The sequence below is a fragment of the Moschus berezovskii genome, chromosome 2 (assembly GCF_049115385.1).
Source record: "Moschus berezovskii isolate FMDL1 chromosome 2, NW_MosBer_1.0, whole genome shotgun sequence".
Lineage (NCBI taxonomy): Eukaryota > Metazoa > Chordata > Mammalia > Artiodactyla > Moschidae > Moschus > Moschus berezovskii.
Window position 1 is genome coordinate 6,775,721 of NC_142461.1, and position 22,827 is coordinate 6,798,547.

General features: G+C 39.9%; 1 protein-coding gene across 5 annotated transcripts in view; it reads right to left on the reverse strand.

The window, feature by feature from the left end:
* Positions 1-18,255, reverse strand: part of HNRNPR (heterogeneous nuclear ribonucleoprotein R) — a 31,979-nt gene extending 13,724 nt beyond the window's left edge. Inside the window, exons 1-5 of one of the 5 annotated variants that reach the window (XM_088843453.1) lie at positions 18,103-18,253; positions 14,842-15,007; positions 12,479-12,597; positions 11,841-11,948; positions 10,062-10,175 (exon numbers count right to left, since the gene is read on the reverse strand). In XM_088843453.1, coding sequence (XP_088699579.1) covers positions 10,062-10,175; positions 11,841-11,948; positions 12,479-12,597; positions 14,842-14,998 — 498 coding nt within the window. In that variant the 5' untranslated portion in view covers positions 14,999-15,007; positions 18,103-18,253. Of the gene's footprint in view, positions 1-10,061; positions 10,176-11,840; positions 11,949-12,478; positions 12,598-14,841; positions 15,011-18,102 lie in introns of all 5 variants that reach the window. The other 4 variants (XM_088843451.1, XM_055397372.2, XM_088843457.1 and 1 more) reach the window with 4 other exon arrangements.
* Positions 18,256-22,827: the final 4,572 nt, after the last annotated feature.

Below are 22,827 nucleotides of genomic sequence, written 5' to 3' on the forward strand. Positions count from 1 at the left end.
ATATCCCTGCAGCTTCCTTTCCCTCCTCAAAGTCAGGAACTATGGCTACTGTGCAAAGGCCTACCATCTAGGAAAGCGATTGGTAAGCAAATCAGAAGAGGATGTCCTGTGACAGCATCAGGTGGACCTGTGGGAATGGTGGGTGAAATATACACAGGGTGCTAACGATGGAAGGACAACCCTAAGCAAAAGCATCAATTCTTCTGTGCTTAGCTTTCTTCATAGTCCAACTTTCACATCCATACATGACTACTGGAAAAGCCTCAGAATCCTCCAATAACCGAGTCTTACCTTTAACTACTCCTCTACCCTTTCCATGGTGATTCTTCTAAGCATTTAATAATATCAGCTGCATGTTTCCCACAGTTATGGGCCTATTTCCCGTAATTCACTGTGCTTCCTTCCCTCGTAAGGATCATCTTCACATCCAGAGCCACAGTCGTCTCCCAATGCCTCCCGTATGTCTCACGGCCTAAGGCTGTGCCTCCAACCACCTATTAAACACTTCCTTGTGGTAGTCCTGATTTCACCCACATCATCAGTGACTTGAGTAATGCCAATGTTCATTTTTTTGAGTATAAATATATGTATAGATAAGAATGACTATATCAGAATGTTAAAAGTGGTTATCAATACATGAAAAAATTCTAATTTTCCTTATTTCCAAAATATTTTAAGTATTTTACAATAAAGGTACAATGTATTTGTAACAAAAGTTTCCTCTGTCCAAAATCAAAATAACTAAAACGGACCCTTGTCAATCAGTTCCTCTGATTTTTTCCCACATTTCTCTTGGGAGAACATAATTTCTGCTAACCACCACTCCATCCCACCCCATCCCCACCCCCGGCAAATGACTGAGGAAAAATATTCTCATAAACAAAAAAACCTCAGATACTTTTAATCCCTCTGATTCCCATCCATATCCAATTAATTTTTAAAATATCAGCTTGACGGTTTCCTTGATGGCCCAGTGGTTAAGAGTCTGCTTTGCGGTGCAGGGGTCATGGGTTTGATCCCTGGTCCAGGAGGATCCCACATGCCACAGAGCAATTAAGCCCATGTACAGCAACTATTGAAGCCAACGCTCTAGGGCCTATGAGCTCTGACTACTGAAGCCAGTGCACCTAGAGCCCTCGCTCCACAACCAAAGCAGCCCCCACAATGAGAAGCCCGAGCATTGCAACCACAGAGCAGCTACCTCTCTCTGCAACTAGAGAAAGCCCACGTACAGCAACCAAGACCCAGCACAACCGTAAATCCATAAATAAAATGCCAGCTTGAAGTCGCTCCAGTGCAGGTACTAGCTCCCTCCCTATTCATAGAACTTGTCCAAACTTTTCCTGAGACGTGGACTCATATGCCGTGTATTTTTTCTACATTCTAGAGATGAGTGAACACCACAAACAGGTCTAGATGTTCATGAAGCTTACATTCTACTGATAGAGACAGACAATTTAAAAAATAATACAATTTCAGGAGAAAATTATAAGATAAAAGCAAAGAAAGGGATAAATGAAGAAGAGGTTATATTTTAAGTAAGAGGGCCTCCTTGAGAAGACAAATTTGAACTGAGACCTGAGAGAGAAAATAAAGTAAAAGTATGAGGAAAGGGCACTCCACAGGGATAGAACGAGCACAAAAAGATACCGAGTACAACTGATATATCTGAAGACCAGCAAACAGGCCAGTGATTCAATGAAAGAAAGGGCCACACAGGAGACAGTGATGAGAAAGAGGAAATGAGGACCTGAGTAAGCTAAACCGCGGTTAGAAGGTTACAGCTTTATTCCAGACATGTTAGGAAGACGTTAAGAGGACTCTGAGCAGACAAATAACCAGGTATACCTATGTCCTAAAAGAAATAAGACTGGCAGCAGGGTAGAAAGTGGATCGCATATGGAAAAACAGGCTGACCAGCCAGGTTAACAGGGCAAGAGATGATGATGGCTTGGTGTAGTAGGGTGAAAGCTTAACGGCAGGGAGAATGTGAGAAACAGTGAGTTTTAAGCTATACTGGATTCAAATCTACATTCCAGTTACGGTGAACAAGTTTCTAAATCAGCAAGTCTCAGGAGCTTCATCTGGGAGTCACATCAGCAAGAGCGTTCAGCTTCCATGTAAGCAGAGCGCCCAATCTTATTCCTCATTTTATTCCCAGTATTGAACGCAGTGCCAGGGACGTAACAGCTCCTCATCTTTGAGTAAATACATGTATGAACATCTATCTGATGTTGTGACTTATACGCTAGATTCCCTCCCTTCTTTCCTATTCAAGGACTCTTGGTCTGACAAAAATTTTATCATCAATTTCCTCCTTCATACATGGATCATTTCCATCAGCACATAGTATATTACAATCTCTCCCTTAAATTTTATTTTTTAAAAAATATTTATTTTTTGGCTATGCAGGGTCTTAGTTATGGCAGGCAGACTCTCAGTTGCCTCATGTGGGATTTAACAGTTCCCTGACCCAAGCCCCCAGCATTGAGAATGCAGAGTCTTAGGCACTGGACCACATGGGAAATCTCTTTTCTTTAAAATTTCAATTAAAATAAAAATATATCTTGACTATAAACCTTCTAACTATTGTCCCATTTCTCTGCTACCCTTTGTAGAAAAATTGCTCAGAAGAGCTATAATATTCTTAATGCCTCAAACCTGCTCATCTCCTTAGTCTCCTGAATCTTTTTCAATCTGGCTTTTGTCACCACTCCAGTCAAAGTCACTAACAACATTTATGCTACCACAATCAAATGTCAATTCTTAGTCCTCCACTTACTTGGGAAGTTTGATATAACTGACCTTCTCTCTGTGAATACTTTCTTCACTTGACCTCTGGGACACCACACTCCTGGTTTTTCTTATCTCACTGGCTCTTTTTAAAAAATTTATTTATTTGGCTGCATTGAGTCTTTGTTTCAGCATGCAGGCTCCAGAGTGCACAGACTCAGTAGCCCTCCTCAGCATGTGGGGATGTTAGTTCTGAGACTAGGGATCATACCCCATCCCCTGCACTGGAAGGCAGATTCTTAACCACTGGAGTATCAGGGAAGCCCCTTCATTGGCTCCTTCTTCTTAGTCCCCTTTGCTAGTTCCTTCTCATCTCCCCATCTCTCTAAATGCTGAAGCGCTGGAGAAATCAGATCTTAAAATTCTTCTCTAGCTATACACACTTGCACGGTGACCACATCCAAACATTGTTTTAGAACACTATCATCTTAGATGCTTATGCCTCCCACATTTATGATCGCCAGTCAAAACTCTCCTATGAACTCCAGGCTCACATAAGCAATGGCTCACTCAATAGCTCCATCTGGATGACTAAGAGACCTCTAACTCATACATGTCCAAAACTGAACTACTACCTTTCAATCCTGCTAATCTGGTCTTCTTTACAGCCTTCCTCATTTTAGTAAGTGGCAACTACATCCTTGTAACTGCTCAGGTCCTCAGACTTAAAGCCATCCTCTGCTCCTTTCTCTCATGTCTCCGTATCCAACTCATCAATAAATCTTGTTAAGATATACACTCAAATTATCCAGAATCTGACCACTTCTCATTAGTTTCCTATAGCATTCACAACTCTATATATTAGCACTGATTAACAGGGTACAGCACTTAAAAAAAACTATTGATAAAAGGCATCCGGAGACAAAAAATACACAAGAGTAGTTTAGTTCAGTTGCTCAGTTGTGTCTGACTCTTTGAGACCCCATGAACTGCAGCACGCCAGGCCTCCCTGTCCATCACCAACTCCCGAAGCTTACTCAAACTCATGTTCATTAAATCGGTGATACCGTCCAACCATTTCATTCTCTGTCATCCCCTTCTATTCCTGTCTTCAATCCTTCCCAGCATCAGGGTCTTTTCCAAGGAGTCAGTTTTTCACATCAGGTGGCCAAAGCACTGGAGTTTCAGCTTTGGCATCCGTCCTTCCAATGAATATTCAGGACTGATTTCCTTGAGGATGGACTGGTTGGATCTCCCTGCAGTCCAAGGGACTCCGAAGAGTCTTCTCCAACACCATAGTTCAAAAGCACCAATTCGTCAACCCTCAGCTTTCTTTATAGTCCAACTCTCACATCCATACATGACTACTGGAAAAATCAAAGCTTTGACTAGACGGACTTTTGTTGGCAAAGTAATGTCTCTGCTTTTTAATATGCTATCTAGGTTGGTCATAGCTTTTCTTCCAAGGAGCAAGGGTCGTTTAATTTCATGGCTGCAGTCACCATCTACCGTGATTTTGGAGCCAAAAAAAATAAAAGTCTCTCATTGTTTCCCCATCTATTTGTCATGAATTGATGGGACTGGATGCCATGATCTTAGTTTTCTGAACGCTGAGTTTTAAGCCACGTTTTTCACTCTCCTCTTTCACTTTCATCAAGAGGGTCTTTAGTTTTTCTTCGGTTTCTGCCATAAAGGTGGTGTCATCTGAATATCTGAGGTTACTGATATTTCTCCTGGCAATCTTGATTTTAGCTTGTTCTTCATCCAGTCCAGCATTTCTCATGATGTACTCTGCATATAAGTTAAATAAGCAGTGTGAGAATATACAGACTTGACGTACTCCTTTCCCGATTTGGAACCAGTCTGTTGTTCCATGTCCAGTTCTAACTGTTGCTTCTTGACATGCATACAGATTTCTCAGGAGGCAGGTCAGGTGGTCTGGTATTCCCATCTCTTTAAGAATTTTAAACAGTTTGTTGTGAACACAAGAGTAATTGGTATTAATTCTGAAATGTATTTTTTAGTGTTGCTAGGCTCTGGCCACACCTAAGTGTAGCCTCGTTAGAATATCTTTATATTTGAGAATATTTGTTATTTGAATATTTTAAAACTGTTCTGAGAAGTAAATTCTGCTTTATATCGTTTCTATTATAATGCAGTGATGCTTCATGATTACACCATTCACCATCCGTATTCTGTCCCTACCCATCACAAATGCATGCAAAAACAAAGACAGCACACACAGTGGCACTATGAGAACACTCTTGAGGGATTTCCCTGGTGGTTAAGAATCTGCCTTCCAATGCAGGGGACATGGGTTTGATCCCTGGTCAGGGAACTAAGCTCCCAAGACCATGTGTAGCAACTACTGAGTCAGCTCTCTGGACGGAGCAGGTGCACAACAGGAGAAAAGCCTGCACACTGCAAGGAAGACCCTGTGTGCTGCATCTAAGACTGTGCAGACAAAAATAAACAAACAGGTGTTTTAAAAGTAAGTAGCTGAACACAGCTAAATCAGGAATCTAAGTGTCAGACTATTATACTACTTTCTTAACACGTGTATATATTTTCAGAACCATTCAGGTTTACTTCATTAAGCATACTTGAAAAGATCTGTATTTTCAGGAAAAGCAATTGACTGATTAGAAAGAATTCATAACAGTAAGCTCCTTGTACTCTACATGATCCTATGAATGTTAGAAGTCCACCTGACATTACAGCTTTTCCATAAGAATACTGTTCTATTTTAGAAATACCAAGGAACTTCCTGGCAGTCCAGTGGTTAGCACTCTGAGCTTCCACTGCAAGGGGCAAGGGTTTGATCCTTGATCAGGGAACTAAGATCCCATATGCCGCACATGGTATGGCCAAAAATAAACATACAAACAAAAATAAAAGAAACATCAACAAACCTACGCCCAATGTTATATTCACTGGGGTCCAAGAAGAAACAGGCCAAAAACACTGATTTGTTTCAGAAACAGGAGATGGTCTCATTTCAAGATCAGTTTAACTTAGGACTTTAGAAGAACTTTAAAAGCTAAAAATAGATAGTATTCAAAAACTAACCAAGCATCCCTCTTTTTAACGTTTTTTAAGCTCAGTTTTTAATGAACTGAAATGTAACATAAATGTTTTCCTTTTATGTGTTGATCCCTGAGCCATTCTGGCTCCCTATGAGCTGTCCAGAGTAAACACTGCCATGTGCAGGTTAACCCTCCCCACCAGAACCAACAGAAGCCAGTGAATACCCTAACAACTGTTCTTCCTTTACTACTCATTAGACTTCAAAGTTTTCAACAAGTTTTGGCTGTTGTCTACCCACTGATTACTTCAACAGTAACAGAGGAAGCCCCGAAGACTCTGGAAGGTATCAACAGAAGTAACCAGGCAGATCAACAGTGTCTTCTGATTATGTACAACGGTTGTTCCATTATCCAGCTTCTATTTTTGCAAACAGAGCAGCTTTTCTGTATATATAATGCAAATCAGATGCTACAAAATCATATACTTATAGGTCTGTTAAACACCCTGTTTAACACTTCAACTAGTTAATAAGACAAAGAGTTAAGTCCAATATACAGAGTTTATTACCAATATATAGACATGATCTGCATGGAGATTACATTTATGTCAATGAAACAGAGTTTTACAAAACCAGCTGAAGAACAGAAAGGTACTGTGACACATAGTAACTAGACTTACTGTGATCATTCTGAAACTACAGAAACATTAAATCACTATGCTGTGCACCTGGAACTTACACAGTGCTGAAGGTCAACTGAACTTCAAAAACAAAGAGAAAAACAAACTCATACAAAAAGAGATCAATTTGTGGTTACTGGAGGTGGGGCTGGGAGCAGAAGGATCTGGATGAAAGTGGTTAAAGAAAGGTACAAACTTCCAGTTATAACTAGGAATGTAATATACAGCATGATAAATATAATCAACACTGCTGTATGTTATATAAGAAAGTTGCTAACAGTAAATCCTGAGTTCTCATCACAAGGAAAAATCATTATTTTTTTCCCTTTCTTTAATTTTATGAGGTGATGGATGCCTACTAAACTTAGTGTGGTCATCATTTCATGATGTATTTAAGTCAAACCATTATGCTGTACACCTTAAACTTATATAGTGCTGTATGTCAAGTATTTCTCAATAAAACTGGAATAAAAAGGGAAAAAAGGATACAAAAATACTACAGCCATACTAGGTCTGAGAGCCAAGGCGCACTAAAAAAAAAAATACATTTCAAAACTGGTATTAACATTCTTGTGTATTTTTCATCTCAAGGTCAATGCTTAGCAACGAGGTCCATTAATGAGTATTCACCATAGGGTTAATTTACAGTAGATTTTATCCAAAGATAAAACTTCATTGTCTTCTCGTAACTTACTTTCAATATTGTCAGTATCTGGCACTGACCCTAATTTCAACTTCGTCAATCAAGAGTTAGTAATAATTTTTAGTAACTACAATGAGCCATTAAAGAACAAAACCCCAAACCTTCAATCATCAAAAGTGGTATCAATTAAAACCAATTACTTTACTAAATCTATCATCAACCCAATATATTAAAAGCCTCTTAATTTTCAAAACTTTAATCTTCAACACGTATGGGCCAAATCTCATGAAATCTGAACTTAAGGGAGGAATCCAAAATTTTACACTGCAATTTTGTTGCAACAAATTGCTTGACAGGAGTGCTTTAGGCTGGTGATCTCATATAGAGATTTTTGCTGCAACCATATCTGCTGCACATAATGATAACTAACATACAGAAAAACACATCTTTCTCCTACAGAGGGAGTGCAATATAAAATCTGCAAGGAGATCAAACCAGTCAATCCTAAAGGAAATCAGTCCTGAATATTCACTGGCAGGACGGACGCTGAAACTGAAACTCCAATACTTTGGCTACCTGATGCGAAGAACTGACTCATTGGAAGAGACCCTGATGCTGGGAAAGATTGAAGGCAGGAGGAGAAGGGGACGACAGAGGATGAGGTGGTTGGATGACATCACCGACTCAATGGACATGAGTTTGAGCAAGCTCCCGGAAGTTGGTGATGGACAGGGAAGCCTGGCGTGCTGCAGTCCATGGGGTCGCAAAGAGTCGGACATGACTGAGTGACTGAACTGAACTGAACTGAAACAAATTTTACATTTAACATACGATTTGTTTTTAACTGGTACTCAGAACAGTTTATTAAATGAAGAACTCCCAGTGAAACCTTAAAGTACTAGCAAATCCCTCCCTATCTACCTCGGTTCAGTTCAGACACTCATTCGTGTCTGACTCTTTGCGACCCCACGGACCGCAGCACGCCAGTCCCTTATCTACATAGAGCACAGATAAAACAAGTCTCCATTAAAGAGCTCATTAATGAATCTACCTAACGGGCTAAAAAAATTATTTCAATTAATTACAAAATAGATACAACCAATTTTACAGTAGGCTATATTGGGCACTGTGAAGAACAAAACTGTATGACACAACTTTTATTTCTAAGGATTTTATAATTAGTCAAAGAAACAAGACTAAGAAAGTGTAATAATAATTGATAAGGATATCATACGATGAATGGTAGACTATAGATAACTTTTTCAAAATGTATTCCCCTCTCGGAGGTGTTTCAACTTGTCTCAGGAACAAGAAAAAGGCAAAGGAACAATTCCATTTTTTATTCACTTTACATGAGGGCTTAGGTACAAATTTAAAACCATTAGAAAAAAAATACATATAGTACAGTATACGTACTATATATATATAGTATAGTCCCTGTAAGAAAGCTGAGTTATATTTCCATATTGTTTATTATTATTTTGGCCACACCACGTGGCATGAAGAATCTCAGTTCCCCAACCAGGGGTTGAACCCATGCCCCCTGCACTGGAGCACAGTCTTAACTTACACTGGAGTACCAGGGAAGTCCCTCCATATTCTTTAAAAATGAAATATAAATGTAGATTTGAAAGAGTTCACAACATAAGTAGAACATTAAAGTTAAAGTATGGTGTCAGGGAATTAATGAGAGGACAACAGTGAGTGTATTATGATTCAGTGACACTTTCTCCTACAAGGAATGTAGATGGTTTAGAGTCCCAATCCCAACTCTATCGATAATTATATAGCAGTAAGTAATTTACAGTAGTTTTTTTGAAATTCAAAAACAAGCATAGGTACCTGATTCAGGTATCATAAAAAGGCCTAGAGTCCTTTTAATAATGTTAAATATTAAGAAACAGAATATTAACTATAATAATGCATAAAAGAAACTCAGGGAACAACAACCAATAAATGTACATTTACATACAGAGAACATAATTAAAATTAGCTCTGATATAGATCTAAAAAGTTACATTAAATGGTGATGTCTTTATTTACATACTCACAAACTAGAAAGAACAATCTGTGCTTTGGGCTACCTCAAAAGTTAAATTTCAGCACTCAGAAGGGTGTCATTGATAATGTTTGAGTAAAGTTTTAGAATTTCTTAAAATTATCTATAGGAGAAACATAATAAAACCACCTAAATATTTTAACTGACACCATCACTTAAGGATCTACCCACTTCACTTTGTTTTAAAGAAAATCCTGTCAGATTATCATTTAATCTAATTTTAAGTTATGAAGTTATGATTACAGTACTCAAAGAAAAAAACCCACAACCACCAATTATCTGTCCTACTATACTCCCGGCACAATGGAGACATCAAATCAGAAAAGGTATCTGCAATAATAGGACTTATCTTTTGGCATTCAGTGTTCTCCGTTTAAAGGATCAGAATAGTTGTAACATAAAGGCATATGAAGAAACCCTCATGAACACACAGATGGCGAAGGGACTCCTCCTTCTTTCAAGTATAGATCAACGTGCTCAACCTTTTATTTGATTCTACATCCTTCCCTTGTGCAACCCATTCTCTTCAATAAATCTCTCTGTAAACACCAAGTATCTTCTTTGTGATGGAGGCGAGGGTCAAGGAGAGATGACAAGCACCATTTTGACATAAAAGAAAAACAGAATAAAGCAATTGCTTCTCCTTAACAACCTCATCCCAAGGACCTAAAATGGTGTGTCGCTAGTTGCATAGTTCTAGCTACCAGTTCCAAGAACTCTATACATTCCTTTACAAAGTGTTTAGGTATCTACCATTCACAGGATTATCACTACTTACGAAGGCAGCAAAATACAGATGGATACCAAAACAAAAGTTTTGGCTATTCTTTAAAAAAAATGGAAGCTATTTTTCCCATCATACAATAGATAGAAATATTTACAAACTGGAAAGATTTCAGCAAATGGCTGCAGAACACTTACTTCTGTTCCAATTCCAGGTTGCACGCCAGAGTACACACTGTCTGGGGGAGGACCACCATACTTCCTCTGTCCTGTGGTTACATCCAAGGTATAACCAGTCCTTTCAAGCAAGGCCTGAAGATAATTATACATAATTGTTAATACCTGAATGTTAAATATCATACAAATACACACACAAATCAAAATATAAAATTTTCCAAAAGGTACCCCAACATTTTCGGTATTTTAGTCGAGGGAGAAAAAAAAGAAAAAAAATCACAGAATTCACACTGGTTCCTCTCACATGCTTCTCTTTTCCAGACACTTAATGGAAAGAGTCGTAGGCAAATTAAGTCTCTGAGCTCACGTCATCTTTTTTTAATGAGAAAAGAAAAACGGGGGAAGGATCATGAACACTCGGGTGGAAGCTGCTCCCAAGCTATCTTTTCACACTTACACACCACAGCATGCCTCCTTTTGCATCCCCTCTACATCAGACTTTTTCCTTATTTGTTCTCTTTACATGCCATACTTAGATCCACAAGTGATTCTTTTCAAATCAAATGCTCTCTATCCTTAACAAGAAGAAATCAGAAGTCCTAGCTCTTTTAGGCAGCTACTCTCATTTACTATTTCTCACACTGTCCTATTCTGACTTTCTATTGTACTCAAATAATCTAAACTTTGTTTGATCCTGTTGTTGTGTACTCCTATACCACAAGCTTCATAAGAACCAGACCGTTTCTCATACAGCACAGACTCAAAATACTTGGCAATTACCAAATGAATATACTCTCAGGTTTCAAAAAATAAACTGTTTCCTGATTTCCAACCTTCCTCACAACATTATATGAGGTATTAAGAGGACTCATAGAAAAGAAGATACTGTCCTTGCCCTTAAAGGTTTGTGTTCATATGAAAGGCCTACAGAACAAAGACACAATGGAAAAAAAGAAAGGCAATCTATCTAGGAATGGGAGGATTTTACACTTCAGGTTTTTAAAAATCACAGAATGTTAGAGCAACAAGAAGTTTTAGATGACATCAAGTTCAATAGTTTTAAAAAATACCTCTGGATAACCCTGGGTTAGCAGTTATCTCAGACCCTTCATTTTTCTACCACTGACACAAAACATGTATATTACCCATTACTTGTATAGTACGTAATATACACATATTACATATACAATATGCACCTTCTCAAGAGCAGATAGCCAGTTTTAGGGGAATAACATAGACCTATTCTATGAACAGCAGTAAGTTTTTTTAAAAAATAACCATCATAGCAAATAAAGTTCTCACTTATTATTTAAGATATAAGAATGGGAGTGTGCCATTTTCCACATGAGGAAAAAAAGGTACAAAGAAGTAAAAACTGTAAATTGTATTTCTTGTCTAAAACATGATGGAACTGTACAAACTTCAACATTAACTATTTCAAATTGAAAAATCTATCACTACAGCAAAACTCCAATATCCATTTAACTGAAGTATGAGGTTCACTAGTCTTCTTCTAAAACCCCCGTATTTTCCTTTCAGTTTATCTAAATAATAACAACAGTAACAATAAAGGCTCACAGTTATACTGATCTCCCTACATTCCAGGCATTACGTACTCTATGTCAGAGCACTGCAACTGCAGAGAAGCCCATGCACTGCAATGCAAGATCCCACATCCTGCAAGGAAGATCCCTCGTGCCACCACGAAGACCTGACCCATCCAAAGAAATAAATATTTCTAGAGCATCTGACCTCATGATTACATTTAACTTCATTACAACTGCCCCAGTCACGCTTTACCTTGATCTTTGCCTCGTCAGGCCCCTTTGTGGACTCTTGCACCTTGCTCCCCTGTTTCTCCCTCTGCCTGTAGGTCTTCATAACTCCACATAAAAACGCACTTTTGTTCTAGAACAGCCAAATAATTCGATGAAAAAGAATTACCAGGAATTGTTGAAGGGTCAAATATACAATTAAATTTAAAGTTCAGAAGAACAGAATTTAAACAAAATATTTCTTATGAACTCAACAAATACTTGATGAGTGGTTGCTATGTGCCAGAGACTGGAACTGACAGCACTTAAAGACATGTAAGACCTCCGGGGAGCTTACCTTCAGCACTGGCAAAACAGTCTTCCATTTGCTGATATTTAAATGCATCTGGGCTATTTTTGCCAGATGTCCTGAAACTATTCCTCCCATCTACACTATTTCCCTCCAAGATAACAAAGCAGTTTCACATAATCCAAAAATGTCACAAGAAGTGGGAGACTTTTACTTTACACTTGCTTTTCTGAAAACTTTTTGCCATGTAGATTTTTTTAAAGAAGCAGAAGTAGTCACAAATAAAAAATACCACTTACAACAGGAAGAAAAGTAATAGTAAAATAATTTCAGATCATTAGTTGTTCAAAGACTTTTCTGGATAATGTCCTTACCTGAACATGTGATAAGTCACTTTCCTTGAACTGCTGTAGTACAGACAGAGCTCCTTCTTCATTAAATTCCCTGAGAGCATCAATTGCTCTTTCATCAAGATCGACATAAGCTACCAATCCTAAAAATTAAATTGAAAACGGGTAACATTATTGCAACAAAGAGGATAGTCTAAACTGTGCTATCAATGTTCATCAAGAATTGCTATATTCAATACTATCACTACATTTTCATTCAACTATACGCATATAGGTCAGCTATACAAACACTATATAGAAAGATCAAGAGTACAAATATGAAAACAAATGACACAATGTTAATACCTATAAACATAAACTTCAATCCCCACATCTCACAAAAAAAAAAATTCTAACCCCATTTCCCACTCTCCAAAATGTTTAAATCGTGGAAGTTAAACCTGATGTACATACACACTGTACTACAGATTAAGCATTAAAATAGTAAGTCCTGATTATGTTAGAGTGGTTAAATAAAAAAAAAAACCACTGTATTTCCCAAGAATCAACCTTCAAATTATATGGACTGCTGGAATTGTAGTTAACCACCCAAGAAGTGGGGGAAAAAATGATTTTTACTAAATAATTCTTCCCACTCTTCAAAAAGTGTCAAAGGCTTTCCCTCCTTAGCACCAAAGATAAAATGAAATTTGATTTGTTTTGAGCATCTACTTTGCTGCAGTCAGAATGTGGAAAGGCATATTTTACATTAAATTTTAAATTTTTCCTATAAATGCAAGTGCAGCTTGATTAATCAATTCTGAAAAGTCATATTTTAAGGCATTTTTTGTTCTTCACAAGTGTCACGCTGAAATTTTAAAAGATGCTGTAGCATTAACAACACTGTCAACAATGACAATTTTTTTTTTCAAATGGCATTAAAAGGATTTTACTATGGACTTACAAGCAAAGTATACAGAAAATATATGCACTGTATTCTATATATACATATAGTATATTTAACTGCACACAGAACATCTACTGTTTAAATATAATTTAAGTCTGTTAAATTTTATATTTCTGAATATATTTCAGAATTGATCCAAAGTAAAATGGAAATATTTGCAGATTAAAAGCCCCAAGTCCATATGAACTAACATCAAAAGTGACTCCATTTTGGTAAAGCCAAAAAGAACTTCATTCCATAATATCAATTGCAAAGTTACTTAAAAAAAAAAAAAAGATGCCATGATTTAAGAGCTCAAAATGAGCATGCCAAAAATAATTGGCATTTCCTTACTTGACTATTCCATATCACCACCCAAAGTCACAACTCAGGATACCCATCAATCCATTCTGTCAATCCAACCCTACACCCAAGCCATCAACCTCTTATCAATAACAAAACACTCTACAAGAGAGCATCTCTAAGCAGATCACTGCCAATGCTCTATGGCAGAACATCAAAGAAAGTTCCTGAGCACTGATTTTCAAAGGGACCATCCCCCAGGAGTCAGTCTGAGAAGTCATTTTAGTGTCTAAATGAGCTTTAGCTTGAGCTTCTCTGATTTAAAAATAAATAAATAAAGACAAAAAAAACAGGTAATTTGTTACTACAGTACTTAAGACACAGTTTGTGAGACAATTCCATTTTCTCTCCCAGAATCTGGACAGGCACACAAAACACAGAGGAAGAACGGTTCCATCTAATGGCCCCAAAAGGGGAGAACGCATTTATTTATGAACAATGCTCTCTAATGGTATATATATATATATTTCTCTCCCTCTTTAGAACTTCAAACCACTTACGACAACCATATTAAAATGTTCAAATTTGCTTAAGCACTTAACCATGGGATTCTAGATTTTAAAAAAAAACACAGCTGTTACAAACCAAACACTTCCAAATTACTGAGAGTTGTAGTTTCTGTCTGTAACAAACTGGACAGGCCACAAACTCTCAAGGAGTCTGACATTTTATTATCATTTCAGACAATACCATCTAACTAGTCCTCTTATTATGCCACCTAATAAGACCTAAGCTATTTTAACAATCACTTTAAGAAGCTAAAGGTAGAAAAGTAAAAGCAAAATGACAACTGATTTAGATTAAGAAAAAAATGTAAAATTTGATATGCTGAAACACATTTTAATTGATGGTAAATCTAAGACAAATTGATGTACTGTTCTGAAACAACTCAGACTGCATATTCAACACTAAGGCTTCAAAATAATGAAATAAGAATATCAACATCAAACCCAATATGCCCTCAATGAAGGGAAAGTAACATTCAGCTCTACATAGATCAGAAACAATAAGTAATATTTAACCTTAAAAAATCTATAAAATTCAAAGTGGTTTGCCCTCACTTTCATAACCAGTCAGAAACAAGAAATGTATATTATACCTGTCTGAAATATTTCATCAAGTCTTTCTGCCACCTTCTGAGGGAGGCCTGCCTCTATCAGTGTCTTGTAGTGTTCTGTGTGATTTACACTGGAAGTATCCATTGGTTCTTCCTCTTCTTTTAACTGTACCGCATTACCATTCACCTGATTAGCCATTTTATTATGCTGCTGGAAAAAATTCAGGAGCTATATTACATTAAGCCAGAAATAACTAGTTTGTAGGACAATGCATGATTTATCTAATTTGTATACATGCTGCCAATAACCTCTATCGAAATATTATTTCTGATGGCTTTTCTGAGGTATCTGACCTAAATTTGTGATAATTCTGTAAAACCATGGGAAATGTACATGGAAGTGTTGCATCTTTAAGGAACTTCATGTACACTAGGTTAGATAAAAGCTTGAATTTATTTAAGGTAGAATCACTGATTAACAAAAGCAGCAGTTGTGTCCTGATGAGCTTATCAACAGATCACAACAAAATCCTAAAAAGCCCCTCAGCTCTCAATTCTTAAAACAGTTTTAAAAAGTCTGGTTTAAAAACAGAATGAACACCCACAGACAACTTAAGGTTCAAGGACTTTCAAACTTTACTAGCTCTGCTTCAAATCCAACATAGGTGTGAAATAAATGCCCTGTTGTCTCTAGTTCAACATGCTGCTGCTTTGGGTTTTCTCCACCTAACTTAAAAAACACAGCTTGACGTTCATTTTTGTTCTAAAATTAATTTGCTATTCCCATTCACAGATTTAAAAGAAAAAATGACCAGGTTTAAAAGCTAAATGATTGTTTTAAGTCCACATAAAATAAAAAGTGAGCTACAGTTAAGGGTTATTTCTTTTTAAACTTAGGTCAGATGTCTCAGATTTACCTACCCAAATCATTTTGGGTGTTCAACTTTTATGTAATGCTGAAATGGATCAACTCCCCAAAGAGAGATTAAATAATAAAACCAGTCTCTATACTAGCTCCTCAAAAGATAGGGAATTAAAGTGCATTTGTCTGTGGTGAAATTATAATGTGATGAAGATAATAAGCAGCAGAATAAAGACATTGCAACAAATACTGAAATAAAAGACATGAAGGTGGATTTCAAGGAAAAGACTACTTTTCCTGATGAAACTGAAGATACCTAGACAGCTATAAAGAAAAAACAAGTTTCCTAAAAAGCACTAAAACCCATACATAAGATAACCACACTTCCAGACTGCTTATCTAAACACTGTGTAAATGCACCAGGTGCAGTTTTTCTGACTTAAAACAACTTCAAAGTCCACTGATATTTAGATGAAGCTAATGAAAAAGACTGAGGAGGAGGTAATAGAAAGCAGGAAGAGAGGAAAATGCACAAACTGTTACTCTGAAAATGAGATAAACAGTATTATAACTTCTTATGATTACAAAACTTTAAGACTTAGTAACCCACTAATGTCTATAGAGAGGCAGACTCCGTGGTTAATCTCTGGGTGGATAAATGTTTCTCAAGGCAAAACTCAAATTCTGATGAACTGGCAAAAACAAAAACATTCAAAACTTTTGATAAAGAAACTACTTATACTGTAAGATGAATAGTTTACTGATTAGTACAACCTACTTCTATAAAGATGCATTCAACTCCAAAATATTTTTGGGAACATACAGTTGTTTTCCATGCTCGCCCACCCTCAAATACGACCATGAGATAGATCAATAGAACTCAAAAGTTCTCAGTATCACAAGACCCTTGCGGTATTGCACCTGGGAATACTATCAATCACGGAAAGAAAGCAAATTTTTAACAGAAAAGTTCAATGAACATCTGTTAAGGAGGTATTTTTTTAAAGTATGTGTAAAGCAAAAAGACAAGTTGTGTATTAAGCACAAGACAGAAATATTTATGACTACCATTCACTGCAAAGGCTCTCTACAAGTTGATTCTGAAATTGGTTGAAATTTTCAAAAAACGTCTGTAAAGTTTAACAAAAACGTACAACTATTAAAAGAGTCCAGAAAATAAAACCTTCCAGATCAAGGAAAAAGCTCTCTTCAAACCAAATATAATGTGTTCATTTAAAAAAAGACTTTCATGTCATATGAGACCATTTAAAACTCGTGTCAATTCAATGCCACACAGCCAAACCATATTTCTGGATGCAGCAAATATACTAATGTGATTGATGTTATTTGATCTAAACTTTTTTTTGCAAAAAGGAGAAATTTAAAATCAGGGTTGCTGGGCGATTTGGGAACTCTGGCACTAGCCCCTCCCTGATTTTTTTTTTATGACCACCTCGTGAAAATTCTTCTCATTTTAAGAGACCGGCTTTCAAAGATCCAATGAAATGAAAACTAACGGTTCTCTCATGGCTTAGGAGTGTCAAGCCCTTATCCTACGACTGACTCATGAGACATAAATTTAGACTCCGGAGGACAGCAAACAATCTGAAACAGGTAGTGTGGAAGGGGTTGAACCCTTCAAGATCCCCGTGGCTTCTTCGAGTCTTAAAATTTTGGCAATACGGTTTCAATCGCAGAAGAAAAGAGAATCGCCTTTCCAAAAGAGTGCGCCTATGGCATTTAGACTTCGGTATCTCAGGAGCCGCTCGAACCCTAAGTTTCATGGCCTCTAGTAGTCATTTTTTCCTTCAAATCTCGACTTGCAGCATGCAGAACTGGGCGGGGGTGGGGGCGGCTGGGGAGGGGAAAAGGAGGCTTTTTCCTACACACACCGGCCTCTCGGCCTCTGCTTCACACAAAAGTTTTCTCCTGGCTCGGCTCACCCGGGTTGGCATCCCGCCCTCGGCCCACCCCGGCCCATGCCGGTCCCGACCATCAACAAACCCCACGCGCGGCGAGGCCGGCTGAGACAGGGCGTAAGGCGGGGCTCCGGCAGGGAGAGGCGGTGGGGTCTACCTACAGCGGGGACTGAAAGCGGCCGGCACGGCCGCGTGGAGCGGCGGGCGGAGGCGGGAAAAGCGCGGCCGAGCCGGCAGGCCGCGCGGAGGGCGCCCGGCGGGCCGGACCGCAGGCCTGGGCTTGGAGGGGTGGCGCGGGGAGCGGGGAGGGTGAGCGAGGGCGACGAAGCGCCTCGGCGGCGGCTAGGCCCTCCGCGGAGCCGCCGGACGAGGCCGAAGCCGCCCCCAGCCCGTCCCCACCCCCACCCCGCGGGCCTCAGAGCGAAAACGAAACTGGGGAGCAGGCGCCGAGCCCGGGCCGGGCCCGGCAGGGTCGGATCGGGGCTCCCGGCCCGTCCCCCCGCGGGCCGGCGCGAGACTCACCAGGGCAGAGCTGGGGCCGGTGGCCGGGGCCGTGAGAACCAGCGCGAGGCGCTTTGAAAACGACTAGAAATGGCGCGCGCGCCACCCCCTCCCCCCCCCGTCACGGACCGAGACTCGATCCCGGCAGCACGCGGGGTTTCCCGGAACTGCTTCCAGGGACTCTGAGCGGCCGGCCAGTCACCTCGCGCGGCGGCCTGACGAGCAGCCCAGACAACCAATAGCAGCGAGAAGAGGCGCCCCACGCCGGACGGCTCAGAAGCCAATCGCGGAAGCCGTCGGCTGAGCCAATGAAGGAACTCAGCGCCGCCGGCTGGGGCGCCTCCGGGGCGGGGGCAGGAACACAAAGGGGTCTGTAGTGAAGCCCGGAGTGGTAGGCGAGGCTGTGGGGGCGCGGGGCCGCCCCGGAACCCCGCCCCGCTACGGCCCGCATCGGCTCCATCGGCCGCGGGCCCTCCCGGGCCCTCCCGCCCCTTCACCGGGGCCTGAGCGCCGGTAATCCTCCTCCCTGGAGCAGCCGCCGCCGCCGCGTTCGCCCCGGACACGCCCACCGCCACGCGGCCCGGCCTCCTCTAGGTCGTTTTCTGGGCTCCAGTTAGAGCACGCTGTAGGGGTTTGGCTCGTCTGTTTTGCTGGAGAATTTCTTCGCGGAGAAAAATCATCCCTTGGAGCACTCAGAAAACTCCCTCCTTGGCTTCCTTCCACACATGGTTGGGAGCAGCTCAGGATGTGAGGGAAATCGCTCAAGTGGGCATTTACTCAAGAGTCATGTTAGCTACTCGGAGAAGGCAATGGCACCCCACTCCAGTACTCTTGCTTGGAAAATCCCATGTACGGAGAAGTCTGGTAGGCTGCAGTCCATGGGGTCGCGAAGAGTCGGACACGACTTCACTTTCACTTTCACTTTTCCCTTTCATGCATTGGAGAAGGAAGTGGCAGCCCACTCCCGTGTTCTTGCCTGGAGAATCCCAGGGACAGGGAGCCTGGTGGGCTTCCGTCTATGGGGTCGCACAGAGTCGGACACCACTGAAGCGACTTAGCAGCAGCAGCATGTTAGCTACAAATGACAGAGCTGAAACCTTTCTGCGTGGGGTTTGGAGCTAATTCATATTCACAAAAGAACATTGGGCAGGCGTGTACATCTACGAAGCCAAAGGAGCCGTTCAAGGAAAAGAGCTAATTCCCGAAGAAGGCTAAATCCCGTTTTTCACCCTCCACTGCTACTGGTTTGTCCCCTGTTCCTCGCCTTGCTGCTGCTAAGTCACTTCAGTCGTGTCCGACTCTGTGCGACCCCATAGATGGTAGCCCACCAGGCTCCACCGTCTCTGGGATTCTCCAGGCAAGAACACTGGAGTGGGCTGCCATTTCCTCGCCTTAGTCCGAAACTTTCTCATCCCACGGCCCTTCCTTCCCCATCTCGAATGCCTTGTCCCTCTCCAGGAGAGAAGGAGGCCAAGCAGTGGCCTGAAAGATTTCCAGATACAGTTCAATGATAATTTAAATTTCCCGGAAACTAGTAACCAAAAATTAGCTGTTGAAAACCTATGCATTCGGTACTGGGCTGAACGTCATGGAGAACCCAATTTTCGCAGCATGGGGTGTGAAATTTATGCAAATGATTTTATTGTTTAGTAACTAAGTCGTGGCCAACTGTTTGTGTACCCCGTGCACTACAACACAGCCCGGCTTCCCTCTCCACCATCTCCCCGAGTTTGCTCAGACTCATATACATTGAGTCCGTGGGGCCATCCAACCATCTCATTCTCTGTTGCCCCCTTCTCCTGCCTTCACTTTTACCCTGTTCATCAGGGTCTTTTCCGAAGAATGGGTTATTCACATCAGGTGGCCAAAGTATTGGAGCTTCAGCATCAGTCCTTCCAATGAATTTTCAGGTTGATTTCCTTTAGGACTGACTGGTTTGATCTTGCTGTCCAAGGGACTCGCAAGAGTCTTCTCCAGCACCACGTTGCAAAAGCGTCAGTTCTTCAGTGCTCAGCCTTCTTTATGGTTCAAGTCTCACATCCCTACCTGACTTCTGGAAAAACCATAGTTTTGACATCTTTGTCAGCAAAGTGATGTCTCAGCTTTATAATACACTGTCTAGGTTTGTCATAGCTTTTCTTCCAAGGAGCAAGCATCTTTTAATTTCATGAAAATTTATAATGTAAATTAAAACGCTAATTTTATAATTTGAAATGAATATAATTTTGTAATGCAAATTAAAATGTATATGCTAGGATCCTTAAGAAAAATAATATAAAATGATGAATACAAATTTAGGAACAGAGCCTGGAAGGGCATGGTAAAAGGACTTTGAAGTTTAAACTTTATTCAGTTCAGTTCAGTTCAGTCACTCAGTCGTGTCTGACTCTTTGCTTCACATAAATCTACCTCTAGTTCATGGGTTCTTAACCTATTTTGTGCCATTTGACAGTCTGGTAAAACTATGGATCTTTTGCATTTTTAAATGAGCAAAGTAAAATACATAGCATTATAAAAGAAATTTTATGTTGAAATACAATCAGGAAATACATATTTAAGACATCTGTAATATAGTAATCAACCAAGGTCCGTCTAGTCAAGGCTATGGTTTTTCCCGTGGTCATGTATGGATGTGAGAGTTGGACTGTGAAGAAAGCTGATCGCCGAAGAATTGATGCTTTTGAACTGTGGTGCTGGAGAAGACTCTTGAGAGTCCCTTGGACTGCAAGGAGATCCAACCAGTCCATTCTAAAGGAGATCAATCCTGGGTGTTCATTGGAAGGACTGATGCTAAAGCTGAAACTCCAATACTTTGGCCACCTCATGCGACGAGTTGACTCACTGGAGAAGAGTCTGATGCTGGGAGGGATTGGGGGTGGGAGGAGATGGGGACTACAGAGAATGAGATGGCTGGATGGCATCACCGACTTGATGGACATGTGTTTGTGTGAGCTCCGGGAGTTGGTGATGGACAGGGAGGCCTGGCGTGCTGTGATTCATGGGGTCACAAAGAGTCAGACACGACTGAGCGAATGAACTGAACTGAACTGAAGCTTTTTCTTTAAACATCAAGATCTTGCAGCAAGTTGAACTACTGAAATTTTAAAGCAAAAAGAAGGTATTTCAAGAAATTCCACAACTGGAATGAGATATGAAAATATCTGTTATTCCTATTGGTGACAGAGTGAAAGTTACCGCTAACTGTGGTTTGTTTCCTATATTCACAATGGGAAAAAATGCTTAATTTCAGCACTATATTATTGAAAATAGTTATTTTTTTTTCTTTCAAGTTGAAGGACCAGTGAATTCCAGTCAGAGACCCTTCTCCATTTAACATAGAATGAAAACTCCTGGACTGGATACTGTAAGTAAAGTGATTCTATCATCCAGTATCTTCTGAGGTCAAATACTCACCTGTATGGTCCTAAGTATACTCCACCTTTTCAGACCATGTATCTTAGTTTTTTAAAATTTGGAAAATATTTGCATTTTATAATAAAAAGCTTTGCATTTCAAAAAAATTGTATATTCATGAATGTGATATTACACAAATATTTATTGTATGCCCTCTACATATAAATCACTGTGTGAAAGTACAAAATATAACCATAATCACTGTCCTCTAAGTGCTTACATTGTAGTTTACAAGGTAAGACAAGTATTCAAATAAACATAATAAAATGAATTGCTAGGGAGAGCTCCAGCTATATTCCTAACCTTTTTAAGATGAAGTAGCGGGGGCGGGAGGAGAAGGGGATGACAGAGAATGAAATGGCTGGATGGCATCGCCGACTCTATGGACATGAGTTTGAGTGTACTCCGGGAGTTGGTGATGGACAGGGAGGGCTGGCGTGCTGCGATTCATGGGGTCGCAGAGAGTCGGACACGACTGAGAAACTGAACTGAACTGAACTGAACACAGCGCAGCTAGACCAGTCCACAGCTCTTCCCTGTCACAGAATAAATCTGTGGTCTTACTGGTATGTCAATGAACAACATGCTTTTGCTTCTTTAAACAATTAGCACTGGAATACTCAAACTGAAGCTTTGACTTTTACTACTTACAACCTGAAGTAACAAAGAATGTTTAAAATTATCAAACTTTTTATTGGATCCTTAGATTAATCTTTGTCTTATTTGTCCCTTTCATGATTCTACAGGAAATAGTCTATTCCTCAGACTCCAAATAAGATTACATCAATTCAGCCTCTTCAAAAATGCCTTCACTTGCTACTAATGAGGTTAAGCCATCTCAGCCACATTTCAAGGTCACACCCAGGGGAAAGGAAAAAGAAACAATATAGAAAGTAAGAATGAGGAGAGAAAAATGGAAAATGAAGAAATACCACGTATAGAATGTTAGTGGAAAGCACAGTGGAAAGCACATCAACAACCAACCCTTGTTAACATTTAGGTGCCAAGAGGTGTCTACTCAGGGAAGCCCCAATATGATAAATAAGTTAGAAAATACTAGTTAGAAAACTTCAGTTCTACTTGGAATTCTTCCACTGTCAAATAGCACTGTTTATTTCCTTCATCAAACTTTAATAATTATCATTTTAAGCCACTTTCCAAAATGGTAGTGCTCCAATCAAGACTGACCAGAGCTAAAGACTGTATCTCATTTATACCTCCTAGGATTACCCTTCTTTTAAAAAATAAAGTGCCATTTGGCTGACATGCAATAGCTTATAATCAACTTACTCCAAGACCTTACTGCATGCCTGCTTATAATTTTTGCAACAT